At 49.4% G+C, this 20,109-nt stretch overlaps 1 protein-coding gene and 1 pseudogene across 1 annotated transcript; both read left to right on the forward strand.

Annotated features, from left to right (window-relative positions):
* Positions 1-6,873: 6,873 nt before the first annotated feature.
* Ubiad1 (UbiA prenyltransferase domain containing 1) lies at positions 6,874-18,022 on the forward strand. The gene is made up of 2 exons (XM_032894690.1): positions 6,874-7,726; positions 15,870-18,022. The coding sequence occupies exons 1-2, from the start codon at positions 7,198-7,200 to the stop codon at positions 16,355-16,357; spliced, it is 1,017 nt and encodes a 338-aa protein (XP_032750581.1). The 5' UTR covers positions 6,874-7,197; the 3' UTR covers positions 16,358-18,022.
* Positions 8,162-8,281, forward strand: LOC116890623 (annotated as a pseudogene).
* Positions 18,023-20,109: the final 2,087 nt, after the last annotated feature.

Genomic DNA, 20,109 nt, shown 5'->3' on the forward strand with positions numbered 1-20,109 from the left:
TGTACGCCATGTATGTGCCAACGCCTGCAAAGACCAGAAGAGGACATCGGGTTCCCTGGAGCAGGAGTCGCAGGCACGTGTGATCGGCCTGACAAGGCACTGGGAATCAATGGGCTCATTTTGATGTCTTATGGATATAAAAACTTATCTTGATATCTTCCTCGTTCTTTTCTGAGACCAAAATCTAGCATTCAGCTATCTCAATCTGTATCCGTCATACCTCATCATACATGTGGCTACAGGCTGTTGTACAGCGCGGTACATCTGCACAAAGCACTAGCAAAGCTAGCTAGCTCTTCTCAACTGTGGGTTCTGAACCTGTAGAGTCTTCTGAGGGTGGTAGAAATATACTGGGGGGGGGGTGGGAGGGATACCTCACTGAGGAAAGGAGCTTGCTGCTAAGTCTGATGACTAAGTTTGATCCCTGGGGCCAACAGGGTGAAGAAGAGAACTAACTCCTATAATTTGTCTTGACTTCAATGTGCACACCACAGCATGCATGGCACCCCCATCAATAAATAATGTGGGGAAACCCTTAGTTTGAGCTTAATGTTAACAGGTTTCTTTTTCTTGTCATTATTTGCTCTACGATGCAGTATGACAACCATTTATGGCGTTTGGCAGTAAAAGCAAGATAGGCATGATTTAAAGCATACAAAAGGATATATACAAGTACTGTGCCAAAACATATGAGAAAGAGGCATTCACTGGGTTAGGATGGCAGTTCTAGAACGAACGCATATACACAACAGAGGAAGTGGCAACACACTTAAATTGTGAGCTAAACGAGAGCACTCATTTTTTCAATTATATGCTGTTTGTTCCCTCAATAAGTTTATAATCCAGGGGGGGGCCACAATAAAGTGGCCAAAAAAAGGGGCCAGCCCACTATGCCTTAACAGTAACATAGACCTATCCTGCCATATTATACTAGAAACCAAAACAATTCCCGAAGCACTCTGGTTTTGAATGAATCTGTAATACACAGCCTAACATGCACAGAACTGTGAGTTCAATCCCCACCATGGCATAACCAGGGCATGATGTCACACATCTTTAAGCCCAAGCACTGAGGTGGAGGCAAGAAATTCAAGGTCATGCTGGGGTGGGAGGTAAACACAAAAAACAAGAAGTAAATAGTGCTAAAAAGCTTTCAAATGCTACACTGCTGAGAGAATAAAATACTAGAAAAGGAACTGGACCTTTCTAGGGAGGAACCACTACTGAGTGTGTACGCATGAGAGGCAGCGGGAAGGGGGCTGACTTAGACTTTCTACTCTCATCACGGTAACTGGACAGTTACTTGAAGGTTTACTCACAAGCCAGCTGCCCCAGGCTGGATTCAAAGCAACTATTTGAGTCACATATCCCAAAGGTTCTGATGAAGCCTTAGGGGAATTCGAGTTGAAAGGTTAAAACGTGAAATGAGGGCGTGACCCTGAGGCCGATCCTGCGTGGGCGAGGAGGTATGGGTCCCTGGTAAGTCTCCAGGGTGAAGTGTAGGGGGCTGATCCCAAAACTGGAGCTCCCAGGGACAGGTTCCACCGTCTGTAGGTGGGTCCGCAGTTCCAGGTCCTGAGACCGCAAAAGAGACCTAAATGCGCCATGGCAAGCCCGGAGTAGATCCGCCGGCCTAGGGGTCTTCCCGAGGGCGCGGGGCTGGTGCTGGGGAGCTGTACGGTCCAGACAGGCGGCTTCCCGGGCCTCCCCCAGCACGGCCCACAATTGCCGTGAGTCTGGACCTCCCGCCAGCCGCAAGAGCTCGACTCCAGGCCCCAGACTCACCGCGCGGCTTCGGCCACCGCCTCAGCTACCGCCGCCTGAGCCAGTACCGCCGCTTCAGGCCCCCAGCCTCACCACCCGCCTTCCCCGCTGTCTTCTAGGCCCGGGAGGTGAAGAGGGCGGGCTCTTAAGCCCTACAACCAATCAGACGGCGGAGAACGAAGATAGGGCGGAACATCCACCAATAATGGTGAAGAATTGGAACTTCGGGACCGGCTTCTCGGGGGCGGGGATTGTTCAAATAGACAAAACATGCAACCAGTGGCAAGCAAAAGGAGGCTAAGGAGTATTCCGGAGAGCCAATCAGTCGTGAGTTGACTTCGGTCACTTCCCCACACACACCCATCCGGTACGTCGCTACTATTAGTCCGGTCCATACACGTTGTGACCGTGTGGAGCCACTGTTTGATACCTTGAGGACGTGTTGAAAGACCTGGGGAGAAGAGATCAGGAATCGCGTTCGGGATGCTGAGAAGGGGCTGAGTGTCCGACGCCCTCGAATTACAGCAGAAGATATATCTTGAAAATCGGTTCACTGAGGGACCCGTGCTTTCTACTTTGGAAAACTGCAAGTTTTTAAAATTACTCTCACTGCCGCCACATTGCCTTACTTGTGAGCCCATTCTCACGAGTAAGATGATCTCCAAGAACTACTTTAAATAAAAGATTTTAAAGAAAAACCCTGTGCTGGGGATAGATCAGTCGATAGTGCTTGCCCAGTAAGCATGAAAGTTGTGGGTTCAGTCCCCAGCACTGTGTTAAGCGCACGCCTGCAACTCCAGAAATCTGGAAGTGGAGATTAGAGGATTAGAAATTTTAAGGTTGGGCTAGAGAGATGGCTCAGTTTTTAAGAGCACTGACTGCCTTTTCAGAGAACCTGCTTTCAGATGGTGACTCAGAGTTACTTGTATCTTTAGTCCCGGGGAACCTGATGCTCTATTCTGGCCTCTGTCGCACACGTGGTGCGCAGACAAGACATGCAGACAAACACCAATATATATAAGCATATCATTAGAAGTTTTCAAATAAAAATTAGCATATCTTTTATTTTCATCTTTATTTTTTTATCAGTGTTGCACTCCACACTGAAAATTCGTAAGAAGCTTGAGTTTAGAATTTGAATGAAATATTAAATACATTAATATTAAGAGAAACGTGAAGCTATTAATAATAATACAGATAAATACTAATAAGGTAAAGATTTCCAATGAGTTAAAAAATGTTAAATGTTTTAAAATTAAAAAAGGAAAAATGCCCCAAAGTACAAGTTAGACAACGCTTTATAAGACATTGATACACTTCCTAGATATTAAATTGGAGAAATGCCAACTAAAATGTAATGAGATTTGAGGAAGGCACACTTATTAGTTGTACAGTAAAAAGATTTGTTGAAGAAATAAGATTTCAGAATATATCTACATGCCAGATAGGTGCTCGTGGGTGGCCAAGGAACCAAATTGGCAGGTGACCTAAATCCTTTGCCTTGTCACTTTTGGTTAAGGTAATTTATCCTGAAATAAGGCGTTCCTCTGTAAACTGCATTTTCTTCACTATGTCTAACTTTTTTTTTTTAAAAAGACAGTGCCTTGCTACACATCCCTGACTGGCCTAAAACTTTGCTATGTAGAGTTCCAGGTGAGGCTGGCTTCCAACGGAATGAACTGGGTGCAGCAAAGAAATCAAAACAAGCTGCCCCATGGGTGGAAAAGGGGAAAGTTTATTTCAAACTGCCAAGGCTGTTTCTTGGGAAAGCAGAGAGAAGCTGGCGGGGGTGGGGGTGGGGTGGGGGTGGGGGTAGGGTGGGGGGTGGCCATGTGGATGATTTATGTGATGTGGATGGGTGGATCTCCAGGGTTATATGGGATGTGTACCTGGGAGAAAAGGAGTCTGGGAGCTGCCAGGAGGGGCTGAGGGAGCCTGGAGGCTAACTTCACACCTCAGTCATATGTTAATGGACAGCCACACCTTTTGCCAGAGATAATCAGAAAAAGACTCTTTTTAGCTAGTAGGTACTGTCTTTAAGCTCCTAAGGGAATACTGGTTTTTGTTTAAATGCCAGACTTTGGGAAAAGGAATTTCTCAGGACCTCATACAGACTGCTGTGGCCCACCTCTGTCTGGCCCCCCACCCCCCATCATGGCCCCTTCATCTGAGCTGAGATTACAGGTTTTCACCTCCATGCCCAGCCTCATCTTGATTTTACATTGTTTCTCTTTCCAGTCTTTTGAGACACCCGGTCTCACTAGGTAGCCCTGACTGTCCTGGAACTCACTGTGGAAACCAGGCTGGCCCCTAACTCACTGAGATCCTCTTGCCTGGGCTAAAAGGCGTGTGCCACCGTGCCTGGCCTAACGACAGTGTGGTGTTTTCATTTTTTTTTTCAATAATTTTTTAAATTCACTTTACAGCCCAATCACAGAACCACCCCCCCACCCCCACCCCCGCCTCCAGTCTGTGTATTTAATCAATTCAAGGACCCAGCTCTCAGGAGGCAGAAGCAAGTGGATCTCAAGAGTTCCAGGCCAGCCAGGGTTACATAGTGAGGTCTGTTAATCCTGCTGGGGGAAAAGGAGACAACTATGAAATTTCGAGACCAATTTGAAGCAAACTTGATTTTGTTAGGGTACACCCAAGAGCTGCCAGGGACTGCCTCCTAAATCAGGTTAAAGGGAGAGACCAGCCCTGAGAGTCTTTTTCTTGAGCCCCTTTTATTAAAGAGTAAAATCACAAGTATATATATATATATATATATATATATATATATATATATATATATATATGAAAAGTTCTCAGGGAGAACTTTCCCTCGGGATGGAGACCCTCCAACTCAATGACCAGACCGAGACCACAGAATGTAATCAGCAAGAGGAGGATTTGGTTTATTGTCGGGATACACAGGCATAGGCACCTGTGGGGCGCTTCAGTCACTTTCGGGGACTGGCGCCCCTGGAACCAAGGATGGGCTTTTATAGGATTCTGGGGAGCAGAAGCAAGCATACAAAGCAGATGCATGGTTACAGGGGATATAATTGGTGGATTCTAATATGGCAAGGGTTTAGCCGGGGCAAGTTCCTAGCTACCTTCTTGAAACATAACAACTGACTCGGCCCCCCCAAGGGTTTAGCCAGGGGCAAGTTTCCTAGCTACCTTCCTGAAACATAACGGCTGACTCGGCCCCCCACCAGGGTGTGGGACCTCTCCCGGGGCTTTTTTCATTGTCAGGCGCTCAACCGCAGTCGTCCTGTTGCCATGCCTTCAACCATACACATCTTGCTTGGCAGCCGCTGTGTACTCAGTGTTCTAACCTTTCCCTGAACCAGTCATCTTAAGTACAGCCTTGCAAAATGGCGTTACTGCTGCTAAGCTGGGGTCTTTCATATATATATATACACATATGTATACGTACATGTCTGTGTACTTGATATTTTTCCAGTGTGATGCATAAGAAATCAATACTATAATTTAAAAACATTTTGAAATTAATTGGATACCTTGTTAACAAGTATTTATACATCTGTAATCCTGGCACTTAGACAACCGAGGCAGGAGGATCTTGAGTTCCAGGCTACATTTGCTGTTGTGTCAAAAAGGTAAGAGAGGGCCAGCAAGGGGGCTCAGGGATAAAGGCACCTGCCATCACACCTGAAGACCTGAGTTCAAAGCCCAGAGCCGCGGTGGTGGAAGGGGAGAACCCAGCCCTGTGACTGGTCCTCCGACTTAGCATTTGTGCACCACACCCCCAACAAAGAAATGTTTAAAGAAGCAAAGTAACATTAAAATGTAAAATTTAAAGTAAGTAGTGGAGAGGAAGCTCACCTGTGGAGTACTTGCTGTTCTTTCACAGGCCCCAGGTTCAGTTCCCGTGTCTGGTACTTCACAACAGCCTGCAAGGCGTAGGGTTGAGATGGTAGATTATCTGCCTAGCATGCGGAATCCCCAGCACCACACACAATACCGCGTGTGTGGGTGGATGCTTGCAATACCAGCAATCAGGAAGAAGTTCAAGGTTGGGTCGGACTTTCAAGGTCATTATGGGCTACACTGCCAGTTTCCAGACAGCCTGGGCTAAGTACCCTGTCTTTTTATTACTGGATTTTATGTCAATGGGTGGCTTGCCTGCATGTATATCTACTGTGATCTTACATGTATGCAGGCCTGGTGCCTTTAGAGGCCAGAAGAAGGGGCCAGATTCCCTGGGAATGGAGATACAAAGAGTTGTGAGCTCTTGGGGGGGGGGGTTAGGACTTGAACCCTGCTCCTTTGGAAGGGCACCCCAGTGCCCTTAGCCACTGAGCCATCAGCCCTGGCCCTGTCTCCAAAAACAAAACAAAAAAATCTTGTAGGTCTTTACATCTCAGTACACAGAAAACTTCCTTTTTCTCCTTTACAGCTATCCATGCACATTCCATCACATAGTAACCATACTTCATTTTCCAAGCTCCGTCGTTTATGAACCCTTCTTTTTTCTTCTTTCCCGTCTCTCCTCTCCTCTCGTCTCCATTTCCTTCCCATTCCTCTTCCCTTTCCTCTTCACCATTTCCTTTTTGCAGGGTGGTAGTGGCATACACCTTTACTCCTAGCTCTCGGGAGACAAGAGGAAGGCTCTCTCTGGGTTCAAGGCCAGCCTGGTGTACAGAGGGACACCAGGACAGCCAGGGCTACACAGAAAAACCTTGCCTTGAGAAACTTGAGAAAAAGACAATCTCATGAAGCTTGGGTTGACCTCAAACTCACTATCTAATAAGGGATTAAGGGATTGTCCTTGAATTCTCTTCCTGTCGTCATCTCCCAAGTTAGTTTGTAGGACCACAGAGGTGAACCACCAGCCCAGCATGTGCACACTATGACCAACGTAGGATTTATTGGGGATAATCTCTCCCTCACAATGAGTCTTATTTCTTATTTTAGTAAGTGAACCGGCCCACTATAACGCAAAGCGACACGCCCTGAAATTCTTGGAGTGCTAAAACAGTAGTTTTTTCCAGTGACTTGCTTGCTCTTAGAACCCGCGCTCTGACCTTTGACCACGCCCCTCTCTGATCACGCCCCTCGCCGGCCTTCACCCGGCCCTGCCCACCCAGGCCTGTGTTTCCCGCCCGGCCTCCTGAGGCCGACGCACAAGATGGCGGCGCCGATGGCCCGCTGGAAGTTGCGGGCCGAGGCGGGCTATTGAGTTGTGGCACACGGAAAGGGACCCCAGACAGGCCTCGCTCAGGTGACAGGTGAGCGGGCAGCGCCGCTGACCCCGTGACGGTGCATGGCCTCCTCGCTGCTGTCTCCAGTTTTTACCGCCCCCCAAACCCTGCCCCGGGGCGGAACCAAAGGTCAGGCCAGTCTGTCCCGCCTATCTTCGTCTTGGGGCGGTTCCCGTGAGTGGCTCACTTTTAGAATTGAGTTTAGCCACGTGTAGCTTCCATGGCTGCGGTACAGGCCCCGGGGGAGAAGATTAATATCCAGGCAGGAGAGACGACCAAGGTCGGGGACACAGACCAGCAGAGGAACGACTGGCCTGAGGAGGACAGGCTTCCAGAACGATCCTGGAGACAGAAGTGCGCCTCCTATGTGTTGGCCCTGAGGCCCTGGAGCTTCAGTGCCTCACTCACTCCTGTGGCCCTGGGCAGTGCCTTGGCCTACAGATCCCAGGGTGTCCTGGATCCCAGGCTGTTGTTGGGTTGTGCAGTGGCCGTCCTGGCTGTGCACGGGGCTGGCAATTTGGTCAACACTTACTATGACTTTTCCAAGGGCATTGACCACAAAAAGAGTGATGACAGGACTCTGGTGGACAGAATTTTGGAGCCCCAGGATGTTGTTCGATTTGGAGTCTTCCTTTACACCTTGGGCTGTGTGTGTGCTGCTTACCTCTACTACCTGTCCACCCTGAAACTGGAGCACTTGGCTCTCATCTACTTTGGAGGCCTGTCTGGCTCCTTTCTCTACACAGGAGGTAAGAATCGGCCTGTTTCCTGCTCCGAGGTCCCCAGTTGCCTGAACTGGAAACTGCCACTTTCCGTAGGAATTGTAGAAGTGTCAAAGACGCCTTACTAAGTTAGGCCACTTGACTGGTGATCAAAACTGTCTGTATTGTGGGTACTTTGAAACCTTAATTTGTGAAGATTCTGGTTTGGTAGTGAACATCACTCACCCACTGAAGACACAGCTTAGCCTTTAAGATCTCTTACTGTAGGGAGCTGGAAATACCCCTACAGTTGGCCGAACAGTTAAGAGCACTGACTGCTCTTTTAGAGGCCTTGAGTTTCCTAGCAAACACATGGTGTCTCACGACTGTCTAAAATGGGATCTGATGCCCTCTTCTGGCATGTCAGGATACATTGCAAACAGAGCATTCATATACGTAAAATACAGAAATAAATAAACCTTGATACTTACCTGGCAAGGGAGATGGCATGATCTCAAAGGAGTTCAAAGGCTGAGGCTTATCCGTTGCAGTCCAATATGCTGACCCCTGTGATTTCCCCAAAGGTGGGAACTCAAAGGCAACTGTACCTAAAAAACTCTGTGTGTGTGTGTGTGTGTGTGTGTGTGTGTGTGTGTGTATTTGTATTATCGCTCTTTTAGAGGACCCAGGTTCAGTTCCCAGGACCCATGCTGACAAACATATTTAACTTTAGCTTCATGAGATCCAATACCCTCTTGGAGCCTCGGCGGGCATCAGCACACACGTGCACACACACATCAATACAGTTTTTAGAACAACCAAAAAAAAAAAAAAAAAAAAAAACCCCAAAAACCCATAGCGTGGGTTGGCAAAATAAGATAATGGCCCCCACCACAGAGCCTGGTGACCTGAGTTTGATCTTCAGGATTCATAGGGTAGAAGGAGAGAACCAACTTCTGAAAGCTGTCCTCAAAACTCTTACGCACCCACTCAAAATAAAAACGGCAATGCGTAATAAGAAGGCATAGTATGACAACTATGTAAGTTACTAACATCGTCATTTAGTCTGTCTTTCTGCCATCTTCCCTTTCAGTCTTTTGGGACCATTGTGTGTCTGGTCCTTCACTAACTGAAGTGTGATGCAGTGCGTAACCGGGTGTAAGAGGTGGTAAGTGCCGTGGCGCAGGGCAGAGAAGGGTGACTGCTTTAAGTCGTTTGATTGGCTTGACGGCAGTGCGAGATGGTGGAATTGGTCAAGGGATGCCTGGGAGTAGAACTCTAGGTAAAGGGAGCCGCAGGGGCCAAAGCGCCTGCGTAATAGGAAGAAATGCACTGTGTGCACGGGGGAAGCAGTCCAGGGGTGTAGAAGAAGAGAGGAAGACGTGTCTGGGTAGGGGTAGGCAGGCTTGCAGGCTGTATAGGCCCTTTGGGCTCATGCACGTCTTCACCCTGAGGCACAGGAGCCATTGCAAGGCAGTGAACAGCAGGATGGAGTCATGGTTTGAAAGAATCTCCCTGGTTTTGGTACTGGGATTAACAGATGAGCATGGCGGACAAGGGTGGGAAACAAAGGCCCAAGTCAGAGGCCGTGAGCAGTCCAGGCAAGATGTTCAGTGGCTTGCGTCGAGGTGGTGGCCACAGGAAGGTGAGCCAGGTTCCAAATGGACTTTGGAGGTAGACAGCGTTGGCCAGTGGACTGGATCTTAGGTAGAGACCACAGAATTAAGCTTGACTCGTCAGGTTTGGTCTAAGCCACTGGAAGGGCAGAGTTGATGTTGTCCTGCCACACAGAGGAGAAAGGCAAGACTTTTGGAGGGAAGTCAGATCGACTCTGGACATCCTAATGTCTGCTGGTGCTCCAAGTGGAGATGGGAGAGGGTAGTTGGATAAAGCAGCCTGGGATATGGAGGAGACCTGGGCTAAACAGACAGATATTTGGAAATCATTGGCTTATAGATAAAATAGGGTTGGTGAGATGGTTAGAGAGAGTGTTGGTAAAGAGCACAGGACCTCCAGCCTAAGAGGAGGGAAGATGAGGCCCATATAAAGGAGACTGAGGGAGTGGGAGGAAAATAAAAGACAGTAGTTGCCCGCAGCCAGGTGTAAAGTTAGGGCAATTCAAAAAGTTGAGGCAGCTAGGCCGTGGCAGAGTGTGCCTTTAACCCCAGCACTTAAGAGACAAAGGCAGACAGATCTTGAGTTTGAGGCTAACCTGGTCTACACAGTGAGTGAGTTCCAGGATAGATAGGGCTACACAGAGAAACCCAGTCTCAAAAAAAAAAAAAAGGCCAATAACAAAAAATGTCTGAGGCAGAGGCAGGCAGATCTGTAATACCTACATGGGAGAATGAAGCGGAAAGTTTCATGTAAGTCACACAAACACACACACACTTGAGGATAGCCTTAGCTACATAGTGAGGTTCTGCCTCAAGGAAAAAAAAAAAAAAGTTAAAGGAAACCTGTAGGCCGCTGTGGTAGAAAGTGTAAGGGCTGTCGAAGGAGAGCCTTCTGTGTTCCTCAACTTCCCATTGCTGTGTCAAACACCTGAAGTAATCAGCTTATTGGGAGGAGAGGCTAGAGCCTAGAGGCTGCCAGTTTACGGTTCGTTGGCCTATGACTTGGTATTCATGGCTGGGATCCATGCTGAGGAAGTCTAGTTATCTTTTGTCTGGGAGCGAATAGAGGAAGAGGAGTAGGCTAGATCCAGGTCCCAGTGTCTCCTCCACGTACACATCCCGTGACTGGAACCCCCTACTCTTAAGAATCCCTCCACTGTCTAGTGTGGTGGCACATGCCTTCAGTTCCAGCACTTCAGAGGTAGGAGTTCAAGGCCAGCCTGGTCTACAGAGCTAGTTCTAGGATAGCCAAAACTACACAAACTTTGCCTTGAACCACCCTCTCGGCAAAAATTTTAAAAAATGAATAAAGTTTTAAAATTCTACCACTGGTCTGGGGAGATGGCTTAGCAGTTAGAGTACTTGTTGCTTTTCTGGAGGACTCAAGTTTAATTCCCAGCACCACCACGTCAGGCCACTTGTGGCCTCCTGTAAATAAATCTTCAGGTCCACAAGCCCCCTCATCCTCTTCTGCTCTCCATAAGCGCCTGCGTGTGTGTCCATCCACTCACACAGATGCATGCACATAAATCAAAATAATGTTAAAAACAAAATATTCCACCAGCCCAGGAACTAAGTCTTCAACACATGAGCCTTCTGGGATTGTTCTCTGACCCATGACCTTGTTGAAGTGACATTTTAACCAAACCTTGAAGGAAACAGAAGTGGCCTGAGTAAAGGGCCAGCAAGTGCAAAGGTCTGTGGTCTGGTGTGGTCTGGGGAGAATGAGGCCCCGGTGGAGGGACAGCAGAGGTTACAGACAGGACAGTCTGCTCGCCCTTTCCCAGCTGTCAGCTTCTTCCCTCACCCTCAGCCTCCACAGCTCAGTCCTCCCCTTGGCTCAGTCCTTTGGTTTCCTTCCTTGGCTTGGTCTTTGGTGATTATAGCCGGTGTTACTTGTTAAGCTGGCAACTGCCAAGTGTGATAGAAGCTGGGGACTGGACAGCTCCCAGTGCTCTCTTTACTCGGGTCCAGCATGGCAAGTGTGTGTGCCTTACCTGTGAGCCACACCCCTGCTCATCCAGCTCTGTCACTCCTAGAAGTCACTTCTGAAGTCAAATTCCTGGTTGTCTCTCCAAAGACACCCCCATTACCTGCAGATTTTCTCATTTTACTCAGTGGCATTATTTTTCTTTTCGTGTGTGTGTGTGTGTGTGTGTGTGTGTGTGTGTGTGTGTGTGTGTGTGTGTGTGTGTACACAGGTCCCCTCACATGCTAGGCTGTGCATGTGTGTGTATATACAAGTCCCCTCACATATTATACTAGGCAGCGTGTGTGTGTGTGTGTGTGTGTGTGTGTGTGTGTGTGTGCTCGTGTGCACTCGTGCGTGAGTGCACAGGCCCTCCTATGCTAGGCAGGCACTCCACCACTGAGCTGCATCTCTAGCCCACTCATAATTCCATCCTTCTAGTTCTTCAGGCACAAAGCCATGAGTATCCTTACTAGCTTTTCAGGGGTTGTTTTTGAGACAGGGTTTCTTGTGCAGCCACAGCTGTCCTACAACGTGCTTTGCAGGCCAGGACGGTCTTGAACTCACGGATCGCACCACTATGCCTGACCAGTCTCTTCTCACCTGGGACCTAGCACATCAGAACGTTGTATTTCTGTTAAAAGTCCATTTGAGATCCGACCACTGTTCCTGTGTCCTGCCTCCACCATGATCCTCTCCCACAGAACTGCAGAAACCCCTGATGGTTTCTGTGCATCTGCCCTCATCCCTTTCGGGCTACTGTCTGACCGTCGGCCACAGTTACCCCTTAGTGGGAGGCGGCTGACAGCCCTGTCTAACTCTCTAACGTGGCTCCACCTCATTCAGAGTAGAGCCCTCCCGGCCGGTTCTGACCTGTCTTCATCTTCTCTTGGACCTGGGGTATGAAGGCACACACTTGATGGGTGCCAGTCTCTCCTTTGGAATGTGCTTCCCCATCTCCGTGTTGCTTACGTGACCCTCCCTCACCTTCTCCCTCACCTTCCCCCTCACCTTCCCCCTCACCTTCCCTAGGAGGCTGTGCTTTCTATCTTATTTTAAATCACAGTTAGCCGGTGATGTTCCACGTCTATAATTCCAGCCTGGGCTTACAAGGGACACCAACCCATCTCACAAAACAAAGCAAAATGATAAAGGTGGAGTGTCAAAGAGAAAGACAGAAGCACATGCATGAGTGAACACAACTGCATACATGAACATAACACATCTCACACACGTAAGTTAACCTACTCATACAGTGTGCGGTGAGCAATTAGGACTGACATTTATTGAGCATTATCTGGCTTCTCTCTGTCTGTCTTTCTGTCTGTCTCTCTCTCTCTCTTCTTTCTCTCTTTGGTTTTTTGAACCAGTCCTTGCTGTCCTGGAACTTGCTCTGTAGACTAGACAAGCCTTGAACTTACAGAGATCTGCCTGCCTCTACCGTCCAAGTGCTAGGATTAAAGGTGTACACCACTACCACCACCCAGTTTATCTCTCCTTTTTTAATACCTATTTTTACTCTGTGCACATGTGTTTTGCCTGCATGTATGTATGTGCACTAGGTACATGCAGGGTCCCAGAGTCAGAAGAGCATTGGTTCCCCAGGAAGTAGAGAAATAGAGTTATAGGCATTGTAAGCTGCCCTGTGGGTGCTGGGAATCGAACCTGGTCCTCTGGAAGAACAACCAGTGATCTTAACCACGGAGACATCTCTCCAGCCCCATAGATTTTCTTTCAACATTGGCTTTTGCTGGTATGTAATTGATGTGCAGTAGAGTATGTTTGACTTGGTGGACCTTGACAGATGTAAACAGCTGTGTCGTCCTTGCATTTCCATCATCCCCCAGAGCCCACTCTATCCTCAGCTGTGTAAGGTAAATGCTCACGGGGCCGGTTCTGTGTGGTCTAGAGCACCGTATGGAGGGAACTGTTGCTATGACTACTTACGACTTTGTTTATTGCAGCATGGACTCTGCTTGCTTGCTTTTGGAGACAGGGTCTCTCTTCATGGCCCTGGCTAGCCTGGAATTCACCGTGTAGACCAGGCTGGTCTTCAACTCTCAGCGATCCTCTTGTCTCTGTCTCTAAGGGGCTGGGATTAAGGGTGTAGTCACCACTCCTGGCCTCTTGTGAGTCCTTGCGTCTGCCTTCTTCTGCTCGGTGTGACATCTGTGGAACTCATCGTGTTATCGCGCACGTCAGGAGCTGATTTTTATTGTTGAACAGCGTCTGTTGAGGGACACGCCACACTTTTGTTCTTCTCACCTGTTCAGGGACCTTTGGGTTGTATCTGTGTTTTTTCTATTGTGACTGAACATTCAGGTTCAAGGGTTTTTTTTTTTTTACGAGTATTTGTGTTCATTTCTCCTGAGTAAATGCCTGGGAATGGAACTGTTGTGGCCTCCGCTGGGTGAGCTGGGTGACGTTTAATCCTACAAAGAGCTGCCAGCCCCTTTCAGCAGTACCTGCACTGCTCACACCCCAAGCCACATGAGACTCGCAGTGGTCTGCAGGTTTGCCACCTTTTCCACGAGTTAGCCTATGTGTGTGTGGCCAGGCTGGCCAGAAACCGGTGATCCTCCTGCTTCTGTCTTTCAAGTGCTAGGATTACAGGCATGCACTACCACTTGGCCCTTGCCAACTTTTTGATGTAGGTCTTAACAGATTCTAGCTGATGTGTGAAAAGGGGCCCAGTATTTCACTGTTATCTCCTTCAGAACATGGTGTTGTAAGGGGTAGGAACACTCAAAGAGAGACTGCCATGCGGGTCCCATCTCTAAGTCAGGAGGTACTTCTGGTCTGTCTTGGGCCATGTCTCCCACACTGAGAGTGCTCTTTCAAAGGCTCAGCCATGTTACTGCATCAGATAAACCCAACGCTATCAGACCTTTCTCATTCCTCGAGTAGGCTTGTGCTTGGCTTTAGTGGAGGACCCACTTGCGATCAGGACAGGTTTCTGTTGTGTTGTGCTGTGTTTTGAAGCTCATTAGAGTCAGAGAGAGAAGCAAACTGTAAATCTAGCTGCTGGGAGGAGAGGGATGGAGAAGAGAAAGAAAGAAAGGAGAAGAGAAGAAAGAGGAAAAGGAAGGTCATGGTAGGAAGATAGCCATGTGGTGGAACGTGAGGGCTCAGACAAGGACCGAGAGAGTCTGCAGTACTGGGGGAAGCTTAGGCTTTGGCCAGTGTGCAGTAAAGAGAAGAAAAAGGAAGTCGGTGAGCATGCTCATGGCTGAGGCTCCATGTCACCTTTTGGCTGCTGAGCTGAGGGCTGGATCTTTGCAGCACCCAGCTAGAGGTCAGTTCTGTCCCATCCAGAGCCCTGCTATGGTGTGTAGGTTGGTAAGTAGACTGGAATAGAGGAGCATCATGCTAGCCGGGCCTGGGAGGAGGCTTCCTGAATACCTGCAGTGTGCAGGGCATGTGTGTTCCCTGGTTCTGGGTGCTTCCTGGTGCCAGGGAACTGAGGGCTCAATGCCTGTGGTACTCGTAGAGATGCTGCATTCAAACAAAAAACCAGGGCTCTCAGTCATTGCCAGCAGGCCCACACTGCTTCTGGGAAGGTGAGGTTGGCCAGACCTTGGTCCTTGGTTCCCATGGTTTTAGATCCCCTGCAGACCACTGTCACCTGTCATTTCAGACTGGTTAAAAAGTGATCAGCTATCCTGCGGCCATGCATTATAACATCATTAGATTTAGAGACTTCACAGGGTCATCTCTTTGGCCAGCTCCCACCATGACACAGTCATAGTGGGAAGAATTCTTGAGTTAGAAGTGTTTGTTACTGTGGCTGTGTTCACTGCAGCCCCAGCACCAGGTACTGGGGAGCCAGCTGTGACAAGCCAGATGCTGGGATTTTGATTCCAAAGACACAAGGTCGTTGACAGTTTGAGTGTGTGTTGGGAGAAAGGACAAACCCAGAGTTTTGAAGATGCTGGAATAATGAGAGGTTCTTACAAGATCAAAAGCCATAAGGAGGGTGTGGCAGTATTCCAGAGTAAAATGGCCCTGTTGGACCACAATAGGGTGTGGTATGATACTGGGGCTGGAGGGAGGGAGTAGGCAGGCTTTGGAGCAGAGTGTCACTAGGGATGACGTGGTTTGATTGATGAGAACCGCAGAGGGCACACTGCATGATAACCTTCCCTGTTTTCCTCCTTACATGGGTGACAGTTTCTTTCCATAGAAGTTAGAGGCTGTGAAATGCTATGGTGTCTTAATGGGGTCTTTCAAACCAGAAAAAAAGACTCAGGGGCAGGGGTGGGGCGGGGAGGAGGCAAGCCGTACATTTTGCCTTGCAGGGCTGGAGAAGGGCAGAAGAAATCAGTGCACTGGACCATAAAACCCTTTGTGTTCTTAGCTTCTGTCACCTCTGTGTCCCTGGAGCTCTGGGCACTTTGTGGCAGGAACTTTTTTGGGACAAATCCTAAAAGGCAGACTTGTTGGGCACCTGGCAGTTGGACTCAGAAATCTGAGTCTATTGGGTCGTTTGGGGGTGCTCCAGTGATTGCTCACCCTTGTAGCCTCTCATCAGACATGGCGTTCTCTTGGACAGCCCCTCAGTGTCCACCCTTGATTCACTCCGCCTCTCTGGCTTTTCTGGCCGCAGGAATTGGATTCAAGTACGTGGCACTGGGAGACCTCGTCATCCTCATCACTTTCGGCCCGCTGGCCGTGATGTTTGCCTATGCTGTCCAGGTCGGGTCCTTGGCCCTCTTCCCTCTGGTCTACGCCATCCCTCTGGCCCTCAGCACAGAGGCCATTCTCCATTCCAACAACACCAGGGACATGGAGTCTGACCGAGAGGCTGGCATCGTCACGCTGGCCATCCTCATCGGGCCCACCCTCTCCTACGTCCTCTACAACACGCTGCTCTTCCTGCCCTACCTGATCTTCACCATCCTGGCCACGCACTGCAGCATCAGCCTGGCGCTGCCCCTCCTCACCAGCCCCATGGCCTTCTCCCTGGAGAGGCAGTTCCGCAGCCAGGCCTTCAACAAGCTGCCCCAGAGGACGGCCAAACTCAACCTCCTGCTGGGGCTTTTCTATGTCTTTGGCATCATCCTGGCACCAGCAGGCAGCCTGCCCAGACTCTGAGGAGACCAGCAGCTCCCACCACAGCCCAGCCCCTCCTCAGGAGGTACAGAAGCCAGAGACTGAGAAGGGGTGCCAGTGGCCAGGGTGGGTGCAGGCACAAACTCTGAACTCTTGCCCTTGTGTGTGGGGATGATCTTTCTAGAGATAATCTGCTTGTGATTTGTGTCCCAGGTCACGGGGAACCCTGAAACCACTCTAGTGTCTGAAGAGGAATTGGACGCACTGTCCCTGTGTTATTTATAGTCTCCACTAGAGGGTGCTGTCAGGCCACTTTAGGATGGAAGGTCCATTTCCCCTCTTGTTCTAGACAGAATGCCCTAACAATTTGTGAAGGAACTGTGTCCCAAGAGAGCCGTAGTGACTAGGCATGGTACTGCCCTGTTACCTTGGCACGTAGGAAATTGTAGTAATTGGTGCCAGGTCCCATTTACACAGAACACCTGTCCCCTGAATGTGCTGCCTGCTAGAGAAGGGCCCTCATGAACAGCATGTGCTCCTGGCTTTTGTGTAGTTGGTGGTTCATACGTTTCTGTCCTTCACGTCTCCTTTCAGTCCTCACCACTGCGGAGGAAAGTGTCAGATCACCCTGCAGCAAGACAGCTAAGCCTGGGGCGGTGAGAAAAGCACTCCCCTCTCGGTAACACATGGCATGGGATGGTGAGGGAACTGCTTCCCTCTGCGGACTCCACTAGGGTGGCAGTAATTTTGGGGACCTGAAGCAGTCGTGGGATGGGCATTTAAAGCCCACAGGGCTGGTCTCCTACCTGGTATTCCTCCTGCCCAGCATCTCTGTGCCTCCATTTGTCCCCAGTGTCCAGACAGTGGGCAACAGTAACACGAGTCAGGGACACTTGCCCACATCCACAGAGCCACAGGATGGGCAAGGCAGGGGCCTCCTGAGTGTACAAGCCAGTGGATGACAGTCCTGGCCCCACTCAGCCAGAATGAGAGGCCATGCCAGTGAAAGAACTAAGAACATGGTTCTTCATCTCTCTGTGCTTGGTTGCCTTGTTCAGACAGTGGGTGGCTTCAGCGAGGACCAGAGGTGTCTCAGTCTCTCCTGTCACACCCTTCTGAGTGTAACAGCATCTTGCATGGAGATGATCACACCATCTCCAGTGTGCTTCCCTCTGACCAGCTGTCCTGGAGGGTGCTTCAGGCTCTCAGCCTGCAGGAAACCACCTTGACGTAGCACTGGGTCACTTCCTTGGGGAAACGTTTAAACATTGCCCAGAGTTCCTCTGTAGTCAGGGTGGTTTGTCTACCAGAGAGCCGGGGTCCCTGAGCTCGAATCAGGGTCCAGAAACCTAGGAGAGGAATATTCTTTCCTGTTCTCCCCAGCACGCCGGGTTTGTGGCATCTGGGGCTTTGCAGTGTCCTGCCTATGACCCCTGCTTGGGGCTGACCATTTGTCACCCAGAGCCTGGAAGACCAATGACTCTCACTGTCCATATGCCAGGCCTGATATGTGGCTACCCTCATGAGAACTGTGTCAGCTGCTACACCGAGCTCTGGTGCAGATTTTAAATGCCTATTTTTATATACGATCCCCAGAGGCCATATTTGATGCCACATTTTGTATACAGACCACCATAATTTGTATTATGTCTCCTGATTCAATGAAGGTTTCCTGTAAATTTATTAATTAAAATAAGAGAAAACACATGTCCGTGGCTTCGTGCTTCCTCTCTCTCCACTGCTTCTCTTCCTGGAAATGCAGGAAGTACCAGGCGTGGTGGGGCACAGTTTTAATTTACCGCACTTGGGAGTCAGGCTGGCGAGTCTCTGGGAGTGTGAGGCCAGCCAGAGATACACAGTGAAACCTTGTCTCCAAAACAAAAACTCATTCCAGGACTTTAGGATAGTGCTGTATGGTAGAGGGTCGCCTCATTACCAGTGACGAATTTGGGAACTGTTTGACCAGGGTTGATGGTTTTGTGACAATTTGACATAAGCGTGACTCACTGGAAGGGAAGCCTCAGTTGAGAAAATGCCTTCATAGGACTGGGCTGTCGGCAAGCCCATTGGACAGTTTTTAAAGTTAGTGACTGATGTGGAAGGGCCCAGCCCATTGTGGGTGCTTCCATCCCTGGGTTCTATAAGAAAGCAGGCTGAGCAAGTCAGAGGAAGCAAGCCAGTAAGCAGCACCCCTCCATGGCCTCTGCATCAGCTCCTGCCTCCAGGTTCCTGCCCTGTGTGAGTTCCTGCTGTTTTCCAATGAACAACAATGAGAATGTGAAAGTCCTTTCCTCACGAAGTTGCTTTGGTCATGGTGTTATATCACAGCATTGGTCACCTAGGATAGGGGCCATTAGGGACGGTGTCAGGGATCATTGAGAGCCAGCTAGCCAGACCCCATTAACCTTCTCCCCCTTCCTTACCCCACTCACATTTTTCTTCTGCAAGGTCACCGTGCTGATGGATTAGGAACATGTAATAGATGGAGTGCGTTTACGTTTTGGCTAGGCATTTGACAATATATCCTTACGAACGAGGCAGAGATGTGTGGATTGGATATCACGGTACTTAAATTCCCGAGGCTGAACGCGCCATGGGAGAGAGCTGACGGATCAGCGTGTCAGTAGCGGCAGGGAAGGCAGCCTTCAGCAGCACACTGGAACCAGCCCTGCCCTCTGCCGTCTGCCCAGCAAGACTCAACACCAGTTATTAACAACTGGAGTAAGGCAGCCCAGATTGAAGCTTCCTCTGAGGAGGAAGAGCCTCTAGAAGGACCGATAACTAGGATGCCCATGAATTAGAGAGCTGCTTTCACAGGTCAAGAGAGAAAGTGAGCTTGAGCAAACACAGAGCGATGCACTCAGGTCTCTCCCTCCCAGATACTGGAGTGTGATTGAGAAGGAGGTGCCCTGGGACGGAGGGCAGATGTGGCTGTGGGATTTAGAATGACTCTAGGCTACATGGTCACGCACCTTTACCGTTTGAGTCAGATTTATTCTGCTTTCCCAGTGAGTAGCAGGGAATCCAATTCCAGGAACCTCAGGATCTTCCCCTGCCTGTAGGGTTGGTCACTGGGGACCAGTAGGGGCCTAAAGTCTGGGGTTTTTAGCTAGGCCTTCAGTCCTTCCAGCTGTAAGGTTTCCTCTCTGCTACCTGGTGCTGGGGTTCAGGCCTGGAATCCACCCTGAACCTTGAAGGGTTCAGGATGCCCTGCCTGACAGGTACCCTGGGCCTATGTGGGGATGCTGGCTTTGCCACCCCGTGCCCATTTTCTACCTGGGGTTCTGTGAACTATCCTTTCTCTGGTCTCCCAGTTCACCTCTGCTGCTCAAACATGCCCCTCTTCCACATGTTCGCTGAACCCTTGCACAGCGTCCCACCTAGACCACCTTGGAAGCTCAGGGCTGGCCTGTTCTGGAGGGGAAAAGAATCATGAACCCACCATATGCTGTCCCACTTTCTGTATTAATAACCACACCCACACTGGGAGCTGGCCCTAACCTCAGACTAAGACAGTGATGACCTTGGTGAAGGCCTGTGCTACAGGAGATACACAGGAAGGAGATTATAATTCAGAACAAGAAGGCGGAAGCCATGACTGGTTTTCATGAGCTGGACTTGAACCTGGACACCTTGTTTGCCTTGGAGAGACTCAGTGTGGAGACAGATCAAGGCATGTCATGGACATGTGCTCTTGGATCTCAGAAGTACCTTTGACAGCACATAGAGTGCAGATGAATGGAGTTATAGTTAGGGCCAACTACATTTCTAGGTGTGCATTTATGTGTGTGAGT

This window comes from Rattus rattus, chromosome 1 (assembly GCF_011064425.1).
Source record: "Rattus rattus isolate New Zealand chromosome 1, Rrattus_CSIRO_v1, whole genome shotgun sequence".
NCBI classification, from domain to species: Eukaryota; Metazoa; Chordata; class Mammalia; order Rodentia; family Muridae; genus Rattus; species Rattus rattus.